General features: G+C 35.5%; 1 protein-coding gene across 7 annotated transcripts; it reads left to right on the top strand.

Moving 5' to 3' along the window:
- Positions 1 to 4,124: 4,124 nt before the first annotated feature.
- On the top strand, positions 4,125 to 12,756 carry LOC112505682. 7 transcript variants are annotated; one of them, XM_025109591.1, is made up of 7 exons: positions 4,125 to 4,208; positions 4,276 to 5,956; positions 6,040 to 6,261; positions 6,348 to 8,863; positions 8,937 to 9,034; positions 9,145 to 9,190; positions 12,490 to 12,756. In XM_025109591.1, the coding sequence occupies exons 2-5, from the start codon at positions 5,750 to 5,752 to the stop codon at positions 9,016 to 9,018; spliced, it is 3,027 nt and encodes a 1,008-aa protein (XP_024965359.1). In that variant the 5' UTR covers positions 4,125 to 4,208; positions 4,276 to 5,749; the 3' UTR covers positions 9,019 to 9,034; positions 9,145 to 9,190; positions 12,490 to 12,756. The 7 variants fall into 7 exon arrangements, with proteins under 7 accessions (XP_024965359.1, XP_024965358.1, XP_024965355.1 ...); XM_025109590.1 differs by having other exon boundaries at positions 4,158 to 4,441; positions 5,684 to 5,956; XM_025109587.1 differs by having other exon boundaries at positions 4,158 to 4,441; positions 4,543 to 5,956.
- Positions 12,757 to 13,895: the final 1,139 nt, after the last annotated feature.

The following is a 13,895-nucleotide window of genomic DNA, read 5'->3' as shown; positions in this document are numbered from 1 at the left end:
AATACATTCTTGTAACCTCTAAAACAGGTTAATGTTGATAAAAATTTGAGAAAAGGTCTAAGAAAACCCAACAAACTATATAATTTTGAATGATTAAATCCTTAAATTTTTAACAAATAAATCACAAAAAATCATGAACTTAATTTTAAACAAATAAATCCGACTTTTTTTTAACAAAATCATGAACAAGAAAACATATACAGTTCCTCTTACCGAGAACAAAGAAAAATAAACCAATTAAATAGAAAAATAGTATACTATTTCCATTACTAATTCGAAACAGTTAAAAGTTATGCCAAACGCGTAAATAGATACATACATAAATTATATCCATCCCTTAACAAAACGTACCCAAAAATTCACATCCTTTCATATACCAAAAAAAAGCTCATCCTTTCACAAAAATATACGGAAAAAAAATTCATCCCTTCACAAAATATACCAATTATTTTTTTTGTAAAATGATCGGAATTTGAATTTACAAATTTTTAGAGTTTAGAAAAAGAGATATATCTGTCGTGCATGTATACGAGTCAATGACTATCCATGCAATATACATAATTTGGCAAATTCTGTATGTAGATTTATTGTTGAACACAGAATTAACCAAAAATAATAAATTCAAGTACAGTATTAGTTAATAATCGATATTTTGAAGTTTTATCGACAACATAATAGGAAGTGGGAAACGCTCACTTCAAGTTAGCATCGTTAATGATGAATTGTTAGTTATTATCAATCGAAGGATTGTTGAACGTTCTCATATGTTGACTATCGTTAAGAGGAAGTTCAGCCCTATCAATTTTCCGAAACTTTCGTTCTTAAATGGGTTGGGTTGTAAACGGGAAACAAATATTAGCGAGTAAAAGAGAAACAAATCTATTTCTTTGTCGGTTTTGAGTTTGGAAATAACAAGTAAAAAGGCTTAAAAACTTCCAAATCATATATTAACGTTGTTTCAAAGTGTTCCTTTTGTTACACGTGCGGATGACATGCAATTATGTAAACAACAGTTTAAGTTGACAATATTTTAACTATTAAGACATACATTTGCGATAGTGCATTAACAAGTACATCAAAATATTTCATAGAGCACGCCTGCATTTTATAACCCATAACACGAGTGACGGTTTGAAAGGCCACTGATAGTATACAAAAGCATACAAAACAATTAAAAACTTGTATTGTTGAAGACATGATCGTCAAGTTTCAATGCAACCGAGATTGCGTTTGCGAAACAAGCGTTGTAATTTGCAGTGGCTTTTTCGGAGAATATGCATATAGGCTAGGTTTATTTAGAAATCTTACGTGTTCTGAGAACTCGATAACCACCTGTTTTTATAATATTCATGATGAATAACATGATAAATATTAATGATAAATGTCGTGACAGATATTTATGATCATTCAAAGTTATTCATCGGGAATATAACATTCAACAAAATCTAATATTTTATTATAAACAAAAATGGAAATTAATGCAATTTAACCATTAAATTAATTGAAAATAAGAATTACATGTATTAGTTGAACATGCTTTGCTCATTTGAACATGTTTTACTGATTCGATGATCCGAAAATAATCATTTAAAGAAATATATTGATATTGATATAAAATTAAATATTATAATTTTTTTTATTTGTTTAATTAATCTTTTTAATAATTTAATTATTTTGGATTTAAATAAATTTTTATTTATTTTAGTATTTTATGATTGAAATTTTGATATATTAATAAATCACAACATTTATATTGATTTAAACGTTCTAACTTTATATAGGTGGATTCCAATAAGAAGTGTAATAAAAGATCTCCACTCTTGAATGCATATTAATTATTAAGACGAGATGCATCAAGATGAAATGCACCGGATTAAGCGCGATTCATGGGTGAATTTGAGATTAAGGTCATCAAATATCCAAATCTCTTATTACGCTTTTCAACTTAACTCTCATTCTCACACGATACTTCACCTATATACTATTGTGTTTAGTCAAATGAGAATTTTAGAATTTGCGAGATTCATCTCGTATGAGCTAATCATTTAAGGTAATTATTAAATAAATAGAAAAAGGTAATTTAATAATAAAAAAATGAACTCATGAATGCATTCAATTAATTTATTCTTCCCATAAACAAAAAAAACTATAAACTCCCATAAATAAGAATCCCATAACTCTCTACAATGTGTCATCTTTGACGTCAGTAACACAATGTGTATTTTCATTGTTTTATTTGTATCACATTATGCGTTTTCGTTATTTACACCGTATCACATTGTATATCTTAGAATAAAGGGAACATAGTTTCCCGGTAACCGGCCGCATCACAAGATGTATATATTAGGCATCAGAGCGAAAATCGCAGGCATCAGTGAGTATATAGAGACAATGATCCTAATTAATATATCACAACGTGCATATGGTGAGTATCAAAGTGGAATTTTCACGTAGGAGGAAAGAAAAAAAATATTTTATTAAAATACCTAAAATGCTCTTTATTCTAAGTCAAAGTTATCAACATTATTAATTTTCTAATTTAACATTTGATTTGTGGTTGAAATTATCTGACAAAATCCTAAATTCTCCACAATTAAATATTCACAAATAAAAAAATGTATATATTTAATAAATTACTTTTAAAACTTTTATTTTCTTTATTAACTTGGATATCCAACCCGCTATGCGAGCCGACTAATCCTAGGACGACCACCTGCTTTGCAGATAGCCCGAAGTTACTGTATTTGAACCTCCATGACCACAAGAGAATTTTTACTCCTTTTTGAATTTGAACTCAAGACCTTCTAATCTATATCTATACTATCTTATAAAACAAATTTAACAAAAGTCTTAAAGTCTTAAAATACTAAATGACCAAGATACCCTTTATATCACTTTTTTCACTTTTTCATCCCATCCTCTCTTCACATACACTCACCCTCTCACAACCAATTTTTTTAAAAATTATAATTTTTAATTTACACTTTATACYCCTATAAKTAGTTAATTAATTWACTTTACKTCMTTTACTTTTAAATGTTTCATTTTAAACCTTTATCAAATTAATATACATAATCGTATATCAATTAAAACATGTTTAAAAAATACATTTTTATTTTAACAAGTTACAGCATTATAATCGTCTCGTTAATACCTTCGAAATGAGTCCAATATTGAATAGTTTTTTACTTAATTATATTATTATATATTATATATACTGAAAAAATATTTTTAATATTTACGATTTATACTTTTATAGTTATTTATTTATATATATACTATATATTTTGGGGCTAGACTGTCTAAATTGCACTGTATAATATGTTCTGAATTAATATGTTCTTGGGTTTTTTTGAAATTTGTATATATATATATATATACATATAAATGTATTAATTCAACCTTAATCTGAGTTTCTGGACAAGAAAGAGGGTAAGCAATTGAAATTTTATTTTAAAACCCATCTTTTTTGGTCTTTTCATGACTTATGATTTGTCAAATTTGTAGTTTTCTTTATTGGTTTTGATGTTTATCTTAAAACTCAAGTTTCTTGGTTATTTGCTCTTGGTGTAAATCGAACACATTTGTGGAATCGTTTAAATATGTTGGATTTTAAATATATTGGATTTTAAACTGTCATACAATTTTTTTCATCGATAGTCTGTAATTGGAACCATAACTCTTATTTATTCAAATTGTATTAATATGTAAAGACCAAGTGTAACATATATCATCGTTAAATCTTATCTTATAAAACCAGTGGAACTTCAAAATCGTTAAAATTCATGGCTCCCGCCGCATTGCACGGGTACATAACTAGTATTTTTAACATTTAAAGCCAAGTTCAAACTAATCCGACACCAACTGGTTTACTTTTAAAACTTTAAATCGAACATTTTTGAAGTGGCGAAAAATGGGGGAAAGGAAGGAAAAGAGTTTGGTGTGAATTGCAAGATTTGCTGAGCTGGCGTCTCGTTTTAAATCATATACCCCTCGAGTTTGCTTTATTTACCAAATAACCCTACCTATCGGCCACTGGTGAATATAAATAACCCCCATCTCCCCCCATATTTCTCCTTTCCCTACCGTTTTTCATCACTCTCACTGGATGTTCGATTGCTGTTCATTACGATCTTAACAAGGGTTTCATCCTTTTATGCTGAAACCCTGATTGCTTCATTTCGTCGAATCCGTTTTCTTGCTATTTTGTGGGTTCTACGAAAGCGAACAAGCTTTTTCATCTTGATTTTCTTCTAATGCGTTTTATTTGAGTAGGTGGTGGTTACTTCCGGTTTCTTTAATCTATCGCAATTTCCCTCATTTCGATCCCGTTGCGTCGTCGCCACCGCCACTGCTGTTCGCAACCGATTTCCGCTACTCTCACCGGAATTGTTTGGATGTTCAATGGTTCTTCGTCATGATCGTAGTGAGGGTTTGATCGGTAAAACCCCCATTGTTTCCTTTTTCTTACTATTTTTGGGTTCTATGCAAGAGCAGGTTTTTTTAGTGTTTAAGTTTCTTCTAATGCATTTTACTAAGTAGGTAGTGGTTACTTCCAGCTTTTTTGACGGAAAGAAGTGAAAGCCGGTTGATTGCTGTTAATCCATTGCTATTAAGGTTTATTTCCTGTAACGTGCAACTCTTGGCTGGGGTTTTGTTTTATCGATTCAATTTTCTTTCAGTTTTCTGTATCATTGAACTAAGAAAATTTCTGGGATCTATATACACGACTTTCTTCGACCGTATTTTACCCTAGTACTTGGTGGTTATATTACTATTTTGAGATGACATGGAAAAAAATTCTTCATACGATGCAGTTTATACAGTACACATCTACAAAATCTTAGTCATGCATGGTAGTTTACTCGGTGATCAAAACTTGATAAATTTATGACTCGAGAAAGATTAACAAACTACAATGCCTGATGTTCTACTTTTTAGCGCTGAATTGAGTTACTTGTGTGATTCCATGGTTACATAGATCGATTGTTGGTGGTGTTGTGGTTGGATAGAGGTCTAAATGATGAATTACCACCTTGATTATGTATTAGCATAGCATTATCTGCTAGTTTGATGGAAACTGCAAAGACCTTATTGCACTTGAACGAAATAAAATTTGTGAAATATAATGTTGTAAGAAGAGGGGTTTTACTTTATGATAAGAAACTAAAGCAAAATGCATATGTTTATATAATACTTTCATTTTTAGTAGATTGATGATAGTAGAGATGAAGTGAGGCATGGTTTTAACTAGAAGCTAGGTTTTTGCATTATATGACTGTGCCCGATCCTCGTCAAACCTAGGCATGCACCACGGACCACAGTGGAATGTATATGATAGTATGGTGATATTAATGTGTATAATTTTGTTTTGATAGGTAGGATTTTTTAAGCATACTATGCATATTTTGTTTACATTAAGGCGTGTCACTATTCACTTAATTAGTGCTTCTCAAAGATTGTAGAAACCAATTTTGGTTATTTGTTTGGACCAGCAGAAAGATTGCTTTCCTTATTGGTTTACTCTCACTTAAGTAGTGCGTCGCAAAGCTTGTAGAAACGTTTTTGGTTGCGGTCTTTTATTTTGCATTAATGATCTTGCAAGTTCTTGATTATTTATTATAGAAAAAATCTACCATCGGATAATAATCCTAACTTTATTTGGTTGATTTTCCTCATGCAGCTTAAACTGCCTATTTTAGGTTTTTTGGCATTGACATACATATAGAGCTTACAGAATATACTCGCCATGGGTTTTGACAACGATTGTATAATAAACATTCATTCTGTTGCTCCGGAGTACTTTTGCCCTGTGTGTCGGACACTTGTTTATCCAAATGAAGCACTCGAAGCACAGTGCAGTCATCTGTACTGCAAACCTTGTCTGGTACACATCGCAAGTGGTGCCCAGACGTGCCCCTATGATGGAAACTCGGTAACTGAAGCTGGTGCAAAGGTAAGCTCTCTTCATGTTCTTCTATTTCCGTAAATTTGTTACTTGCTATTTTATTCTGAGTTATATGTTCTTCTCTCTTCCAGCCAGTCACAGTGATTAACAGAACTCTGGCTGATGCAATTGGGAAAATTGCTGTACGCTGTCTCTATCATAGGAGCGGCTGCATGTGGCAGGGTCCTCTATCTGAGTGCATTATCCACCGTTCAGGATGTGCCTTTGGCGATTCCCAAGTTTTATGCATGAAATGTCAGATTCAAATTGCGCATCGTCAAGCCGAGGAGCATGCTCAGATCTGCAATGTGAATGTAATGAGCCATTCCTTTTTCAATCATTATGCAACCACTTTTTTTAATGTTAATGTTAGTTGTGCTGAGGTATTACTTGTGTGCAGCAGGTCATGAATCCTGAAGTACAAGACAGGCCTAAGAATGTTTGGGGTGCTGCAACTTCAGGAGCAGCTGTATCTTCTGACCAAAGCAAGACTGCTATTCAAGGAGAAGCAACAAGTGGACATCTGCAGGCATCTCAAATTACGCCTGCTGACAATCTGAATGAACTTGCAATGGCAAATCCTCAGCCACAAGCTTTACCTGCAATGGTTATGTCAACTTCACAGTGGTATCAACCACAATATCAACAGGTTTATGCACAAATGTACCCGTATTCACTGGAAGCCACTCAGCCATTCAATCAGGCACCTCTTCAGGTACAGGGGCCGGCAAAGAGCCAGGCTCATGCTCAGCTTCAACCCCAATCTCAGGTGGTAGTGCAGCAGCAGGTCCAATCCTCGATGCATATGGAAAATCAAGCGCATGTCCTACCCCTTCCCCAGGCCCAGGCTAACCTCCATCCTCTAAAACAAGCGCCGAGTCAAGTGCAAGCTCGGCCGCACATTTCTTTTTCTGGACAGCATGGACCGCCTCTGTATCCTCAGGCTGCCATGCCTGGCCCAAATGGAACCCAGGCTCAACTTAATCCTCAGCAGCAAATTCAGCAGGCAAGTTTGCCCCATGTGCAAATTCAAACACATAATCAGCTACTTGCTCATTGCCACATGCCTCCTCAGTTGTCCTCTCAAGCCCCTTCACTTGCTGTTCAAGGCCATGCTCAACAGCATATGCAAGTCCCTCAATTTCAGCATTCTCTTTCACAGATGCATCATCCTCGGCCTTATCCATGGCACCCAGATTCTCAATCTCAATCACAACCTCACACACAAGGGCACCCACAGTCTCAGTCATGCCCTCAACTTCAACATCCTCATATCCAGCAAGTCCTGCAGTTCCCACCACAGCAACATCCTCATAGCCTGCAAGTCCTGCAGGCCCCACCACAGCAACATCCTCATGCCCAGCAAGTCCTGCAGGCCCCACCACAGCAACATCCTCATGCCCAGCAAGTCCTGCAGGCCCCACCACAGCAACATCCTCATGCCCAGCAAGTCCAAGTTCATCCCTCAACCGGGTTTGTACCCCCAGTTCAAGTGTCTTCTCAGTTTGTTCGACCAATTGTCTATCTGCGTCCTCTGGAACCTCCTCAGAAGCTTCCTTCACGAGGCCAATCCCCGGGGATCCCACCTGTCCAACAACACACTGATCCTCATAGTCAACCAGGTCTTCCAGTTCAACAGCATCCTGTTACTTGTCAGGTTCAACAACCATTGCCTCAGCAATATGTACAGCTGCCACAGATGTTTGCAGGCTGCACTTCTGGTCTGCTTCAAGGTCAGCTGCATCATGCTGGTCCTTTTGCTGATCAGGAACTTGGAAGAACAACCAAGCTGCAACATTATAAGCCACAGTCCATGAAGAATTCTGGCATGGATGCTAATGGTCCTGGAGCTAACTCAAATGAGAAAAAACATGGTGCAGAAAAGAATGATGAAGATAAACCTGAAAACAGGGGTGGAGATGATTATAGGAAAGATGAAGCGGTGATCAGAGATGCTGTCACTGAGCTGCAGGAGGGGCAGGGGGTCTCATGTTATCCCGTTGCTACACAGAGATCTGAAGGAGGAATCAATAATAATTTAGACCATTTTCCTGGTGGGAATCTGGTTCAAAATAAAGCAGTGGATGTGAGAGATGTCCCTATATATTCTGTGAAACAAGTGGAAGTTAATATGAACGTGCAACCCCCTACCCATTTTAAGCTAGCTGAGCATGGGCATTTTTCTAATCCAGGACAAGTTTCAAACCCGGCTGCGCATTTTCACCCCCCTGCTCCAAATCAACCAGACTCATTCTATCCTCAGCATCAAATGAGTGGGTCCTTTGCCCCATGTTCGGCAGCCATGTTTCCAAGGGGACCTACTAATTTTGCCAACCATGCCAGAAGTTTCAAACCACAATATGAAGGACCTCAGAGGCCTTTTAGTCATGCACTCCCATATGGACCCCCAGGGTTTGTCTCATCATCAGCACCCAGACTTTGTTATGAACAAGCTAGAGCTCCTATTGGTGAGCATCCTGATGCTTTCCCATTGGAATCAGCTCGACACCTTGATCAAGGGTTCCCTCACCAACAACAGTTCTTTGGAGATTCATCTGGCACCATGTCATCTCATCCATGTCTGAACAGGCCAGGTTCTCAAAGTAGTTACGCTCGTCAGGGATTCCCAAATGCTGGTCCATATTGTGCAGTAAGATTCACGTGTTGTATATGTTATATATCATTGCTTTGCAAGTGTGTAATGCTAAGTATTCATTTTTTTAATTATCAGGATGTCTCTGATTCCTTTGATAATTTGAAGAAGAGAAAGTCAAGGAGTATGGGCTGGTGTCGCATTTGCAATGTTGATTGTGAAAGCGTGAAATTTTTGGAACTGCATGGACAAACACGTGAGCACCAGCAGATGGCTATGAATATGGTTAAGAACATCAAGCAGAAATCTGCTCGTATAGCAATGTTAGTCCTATTTGGTTCTATTAGAAAATGTCTGTTTCTGGTGAGTAAACCGTTATTTTCCTTTCATTTGTAGAACATCTAGTGCTCATTCTGGACTTGGGGAGGCAAGGAAGTCCGGAAGTGCGCAGACTCATGGATGTGGCAGTAAACCTTAGGACATGACAATGCAGGGTGAGAATGAATTAAACAACACTTTCATCTTTGGCAGTTTAACATTTAGCAATCACTTCCAGAGACCTATTATGATTTTTGGATGGTTTATGCTGGTTTTTGTATTTCAGGTTGCTGCTTGTTATTCTAGACGGTTTTAAAGTGGAGTTCCTGGAAGTTAAGTCTGTTTCATTTCATCAACTTGGCATGTGATGGTCTTATGTTGAACTAGTGCCTTTAGTTAAGTGTTTGTTTATGAACTGTTTGGGATGCTCAAGTCCATCTATGCAGAAAATTCTGAATGTTATCATTATGCTATGGCCTATTTCAGAACTGTGAAAATAACCTTTGCAGGGTAATGCAGATTAGGACAGCCTAGGTCCTTCTGTCTCTAGATGTCATTTATGTTAGCTGTGATTGTCATACTTGCTCTTTACTTTATGTACTGGGAAAAGGTTAACTGGATACTTGAAAATGTTGCGAGTGATGTAGGCTCAGCTTGTAGAGTTGGGTCATGTCTGAATATATGCATATCAAAGATATAAATACTGCAAAATCTGATTAGCATGTGTATGTATGCATGTATGTATGTACATATATACGACGAATGGATATTGTTCATTCGACCAAGTCTCATTTATGTTTAGGTATTCCTCACCATAAACTATAGGTTGTCTGTTCTTATTTGAGCTGTTGCTGATGTACCTAATAGGGCCATTGGTATCCTTATTGGAGGCAGTTTTTCAAAAATATACTTGGTCATAATATTCCATTGCCAAGTCTGAGTTATTGTCAAAAGTTTATGAAAGCTTCTACCAGTTTGTAGTTGGTATATTTTTAATATGGAATTGTAGAAGCTAGAATACGTGTACTGGGACACATGAATATGATTTGAAGATCATTATTGTTGAACAAGTGGAGATTCAGACATGGAGAACAGATGGTAGACAATTCAATTGTTAGACGCATAGTTATTCAAGGCTAAGTAAACTTATAGTACTAAGTACAAGAAGCATCCTTTTGATTTGTCTTGATTGGTTTTCAGTGTTCTGTCACTTGGGAGCTTTTGTAAATACAAAGATAAGGGCAGAAACCAATTTGATTGCCAATCTAAACTGCTTTTAAAGCCATTTAGACTTGCTGCTGGTGGCTGTGACAATCTGTTTTTCTATGCATTAGAGCTATATCTATTTTTCTAAATACAAGATAAGGAAAAAAAACCTATTTGTGTGCTAATCTAACTGCTTTTGAGGTCAAACAGACTTGTTGCTGGTGGGCTTAACAATATCGTTTTCTATGTACTAGAGCTATATCTGTTCTTGTATGTGTTCTAACTGTCATTTGAATTTCAAAAAAGAGAGAAGTATCACATGTTCTAACTGTCCTTGTATGTGTTCTAATGTTGTGATCCTTGTCAAACAAATCGGTATCTCCTACCTTTATCATAGGATATATCAACCTTCACCCTAGCATTCTTGTATTTTTGACTTGATCCAGTCATATTGATTAAATTGTATCACATGTAATCAGTTTCAAATTCTTAAAACTCTCATTTAAATTCCTTTGTACTAAGAATACTCGACTATACCAAGAAAATATCATGTGCGCTCTTTGTGAAGAAAGACAAATTTGTTGGATGGTTGAGGAGCTCACATGGATACAAAGCCGTTACATTGTCCTCGTCTATTAATGGAATTACTTATGGGTTAAAGTAATATTTTATGCTGCTTTTCATGAAGAAAGAGAGAAAATTTAGAGGATGGTTGAGGAGCTCATATGGAATATGAGGTTGTTACATTGTCGTTCTCTATTAATGAAATTACTTATGGGTTAATTTACTGTATACGTTTATAACCGTTGCAACAATTTGGAGAACAGACGTCTATATTATTTTGCAACCTTCCTTCCTGTCATTTCTCTAATCTGCTCTAGTCACCCTGGGTTCATATTTTACCCGGAAACTACTACAGAGCCGGAGGAAAGAGTGAGTGGTTTACATGAAGGTGGTTTCCGGGTTACCCGTATATCCCAACCTCTTGGAGGTACAAGGGATGAAACCCCACCAAAGGTGAGGAGTATGCATGAATTATGCCGGATATTAATATTATATACTTAAAAAAGTGGTGTGATGGCATGTGCTTTCTTGAGGAGAGGGAACGGGCTTTGCTCCCCTTTACAATATAATATGAAGAAAGAAATAAGGGTCGAAGTGATGAGGAAAATATGCTGATACTTTTGTTAAGAAAGAGACAAATTTTGTTGGATGGTTGAGGAGCTCACATGGAATATGAAGTCGTTACTTTGTCCCCTTTTAATGAACTTGCTTATGGATTAATGACTATATACTTTTGGTAATCTTTGCAACCATTTGGAAAACATGCTTCTTTGATAGCTAATGATCTTTCACTCTGGTCATTTCACTACTTCACTCTAGTCGCCTTGGGTCCCTATTTTACCAAGAAATTACCACGGACCAGGAGGGAAAACAGTAAAATCAGGTTTACATGGAACCAAAGGCGTTACTATGCCCTCTTGGCCTCTTCGATTAATTAAATAGTATACGGATCAATTAGTGTATACATTTAATAATATTTTACAACCTTCCATGCCAAGAAACTACCATGGGTTAGTTGTCTCTAGTTACCTTGGGCCCCTATTTTACGAAGAAACTATCATGGAGACTGGAGCCAGAGAGAAAAGAGAGTAAAATAATAAGGCTTACATGGAAGGTAGTATTATGGCTTGTGGTTTCCTCAAAGAGGAGAGGGCGAGGTAAGAAAAATATGTTGTTTATCATTAAAAAGACAATTTGTTGGATTGTCAAGGAGCTCACATGAAATATGGAGCGGTTACTTGTCCTCTTCTAGTGACATCACTTATGGGATAAAAACATGAATGGAAGTTGAATTATACTTGGTATGTGAGTTCCTATAAGACTAAGGGATTTGTAAGCTCACATAATTCTAGTTGACCGCCCTAAAGTCAAACAGACTATGCTGCTTATTTTTAACCATTTTCTTTTAGATGTCATACCTTGGTTTTTCGATGAACTGGTATTGATTCCATAATTGATATGAATATTAAAAAAATCTGAGAAAAAATCAACAGGTAAAAAGATTACCATAATTGGAAAAGTAAGTAGTCAATAATAATGATTATGATATATACAAGTTTGGCATTTAAAATCAAAAGGAAAACAAGCTTCGGGAATGAGGACCTTTGGCTTTGAAAATGTTAAAGATGTTAGTTGATTTTGTTTGATGTTAGCCAGAAGAAAAACAAATTTAATTATTGACAAAACCCAACATAGTATCTTGTATAAACTTTATTACTATACCATATATGTTTATATGGTATGCATAACTGCAATTAGACACAAATTCAATGTAAATTGGATTTTATGTCATTTCTAACTATTTGAATTGAAGTAATGTGTCAAAAATAGAAGCATGATAAATTTATGTCAATTCCCTCAGGAGGTTCGATAACAAATTGCGGGCAGTGGAACAAATGCAGTCTGAAGCAAAGTAAGTCTTGTGAGGTAATATTTTCCTTCAATAATTTTCTTATTTTCTAATGTCTCTATTTACTAACATGTTGATTATGGTTGGTTCCTTTAAAAATTTTCCTTCTTTGGCGACCACATGCAATATAATACGTATGTAACATTTATTGCTTTTCAAGAGCTCTTGTTCTTTTTTATTAAATGCATCTTTTGTCTCTTTGACCTGCTAACATCTTAACCATGATTTTTTTTCTTAAAATATTCTTTAGTTTCTTTAGTCCCTTTGAAGAATCATATTTATTGAAATTCCATTCACTTATCTAGAAATGAAGCTTAAAAACCATTGTTTTATCTTTCAATTATTTCATTTACTTATTTTATATATTTATATTGTTTTTTCTACTTATTCGTTTCGTAGTAAATGTATGGTCAACCCTTTTGATTTTGTTTGCAATTAATTCTTTTTGGACCTTATGCCGATCACACACAAGCATAATTTCTGTATTGTGAGCATAGTCACTGGAAAGGAAGTGGCCACATATCTCAACCAACCAACATATAAGCATAGGAGTGACCTTGGTTGGGCCTGGATTCTTCTAGCCTTGTCTTGATGCAATGAAATTGTGGTCAAAGCAAATTTGGTTTTTCAGCATGGTTTGCAGGTTTGGGTTATAGCAATCTTTTTCTTGAAGTATATAATATTTGTATATGGCAAATACTCATGCACACTCCTCACGACCTTTGGTGATGTTTGAACCCTTGACCTCCTGGGAGGCTAGGCTCTATTGGGAACCTCTTTATCGCTGGACCAATGACCCTTTTGGGTTATACCAGTCTTGATGCAATATAACTGTGTTTATCCGACATTTGTTTTTAGCTTTTACTTGTCAGTATAACTCTGAAGTCTGAACCATTTCATTTGTTTATGGTTAAAAGAAATTTTGGGACAGGGGTTTGTGTTATCACTTGTGATTTTTACTCTAAAACATGGTGGTTTAAAATTTGTTGGATTTATGGCAGGTTCTGCAAGTGCAACTTTGTTGTTAAGGAATCTTTAAGATCCAAGGCATCTTGTCCGGTTTTTCTGCATCATTACTCTTCCTCTGTCATTTTTTTAGTACTCCTTATGAGATGATTCTACATTATGCTTTCTCATGCTATGACTTCATAAAGTAAAGTTGCTACTCCCTTCATCCGAATATCAAATGCACCAAATATCCAAAATACAACCGTAAGAGCTACAGAAATAGATGAATTTTGTGGACAAATTGAATGCCATCAATATGTTGCAAGGATTCCCTAATGCACAACAATCTAAATATGAATTGAAGCTTTACTGAAAAAGGAAATCTTGCATACTTTTGTGCTATAAGTTAA

This window comes from Cynara cardunculus (assembly GCF_001531365.2).
Source record: "Cynara cardunculus var. scolymus isolate 2C chromosome LG 2, CcrdV1, whole genome shotgun sequence".
Lineage (NCBI taxonomy): Eukaryota > Viridiplantae > Streptophyta > Magnoliopsida > Asterales > Asteraceae > Cynara > Cynara cardunculus.
Note: the sequence above shows the minus strand (reverse complement) of the source record. Positions and strands in the feature narration are given on the sequence as shown.

Excerpts from the sequence above, each read along its gene's own strand:
- LOC112505682 (XM_025109591.1), top strand. The coding sequence starts at position 5,750 with ATGGGTTTTGACAACGATTGTATAATAAACATTCATTCTGTTGCTCCG. Across the intron at positions 6,262-6,347 it reads CTCAGATCTGCAATGTGAAT|CAGGTCATGAATCCTGAAGT; the intron begins GTAATGAGCCAT and ends ACTTGTGTGCAG. Across the intron at positions 8,864-8,936 it reads AAATCTGCTCGTATAGCAAT|AACATCTAGTGCTCATTCTG; the intron begins GTTAGTCCTATT and ends TTTCATTTGTAG.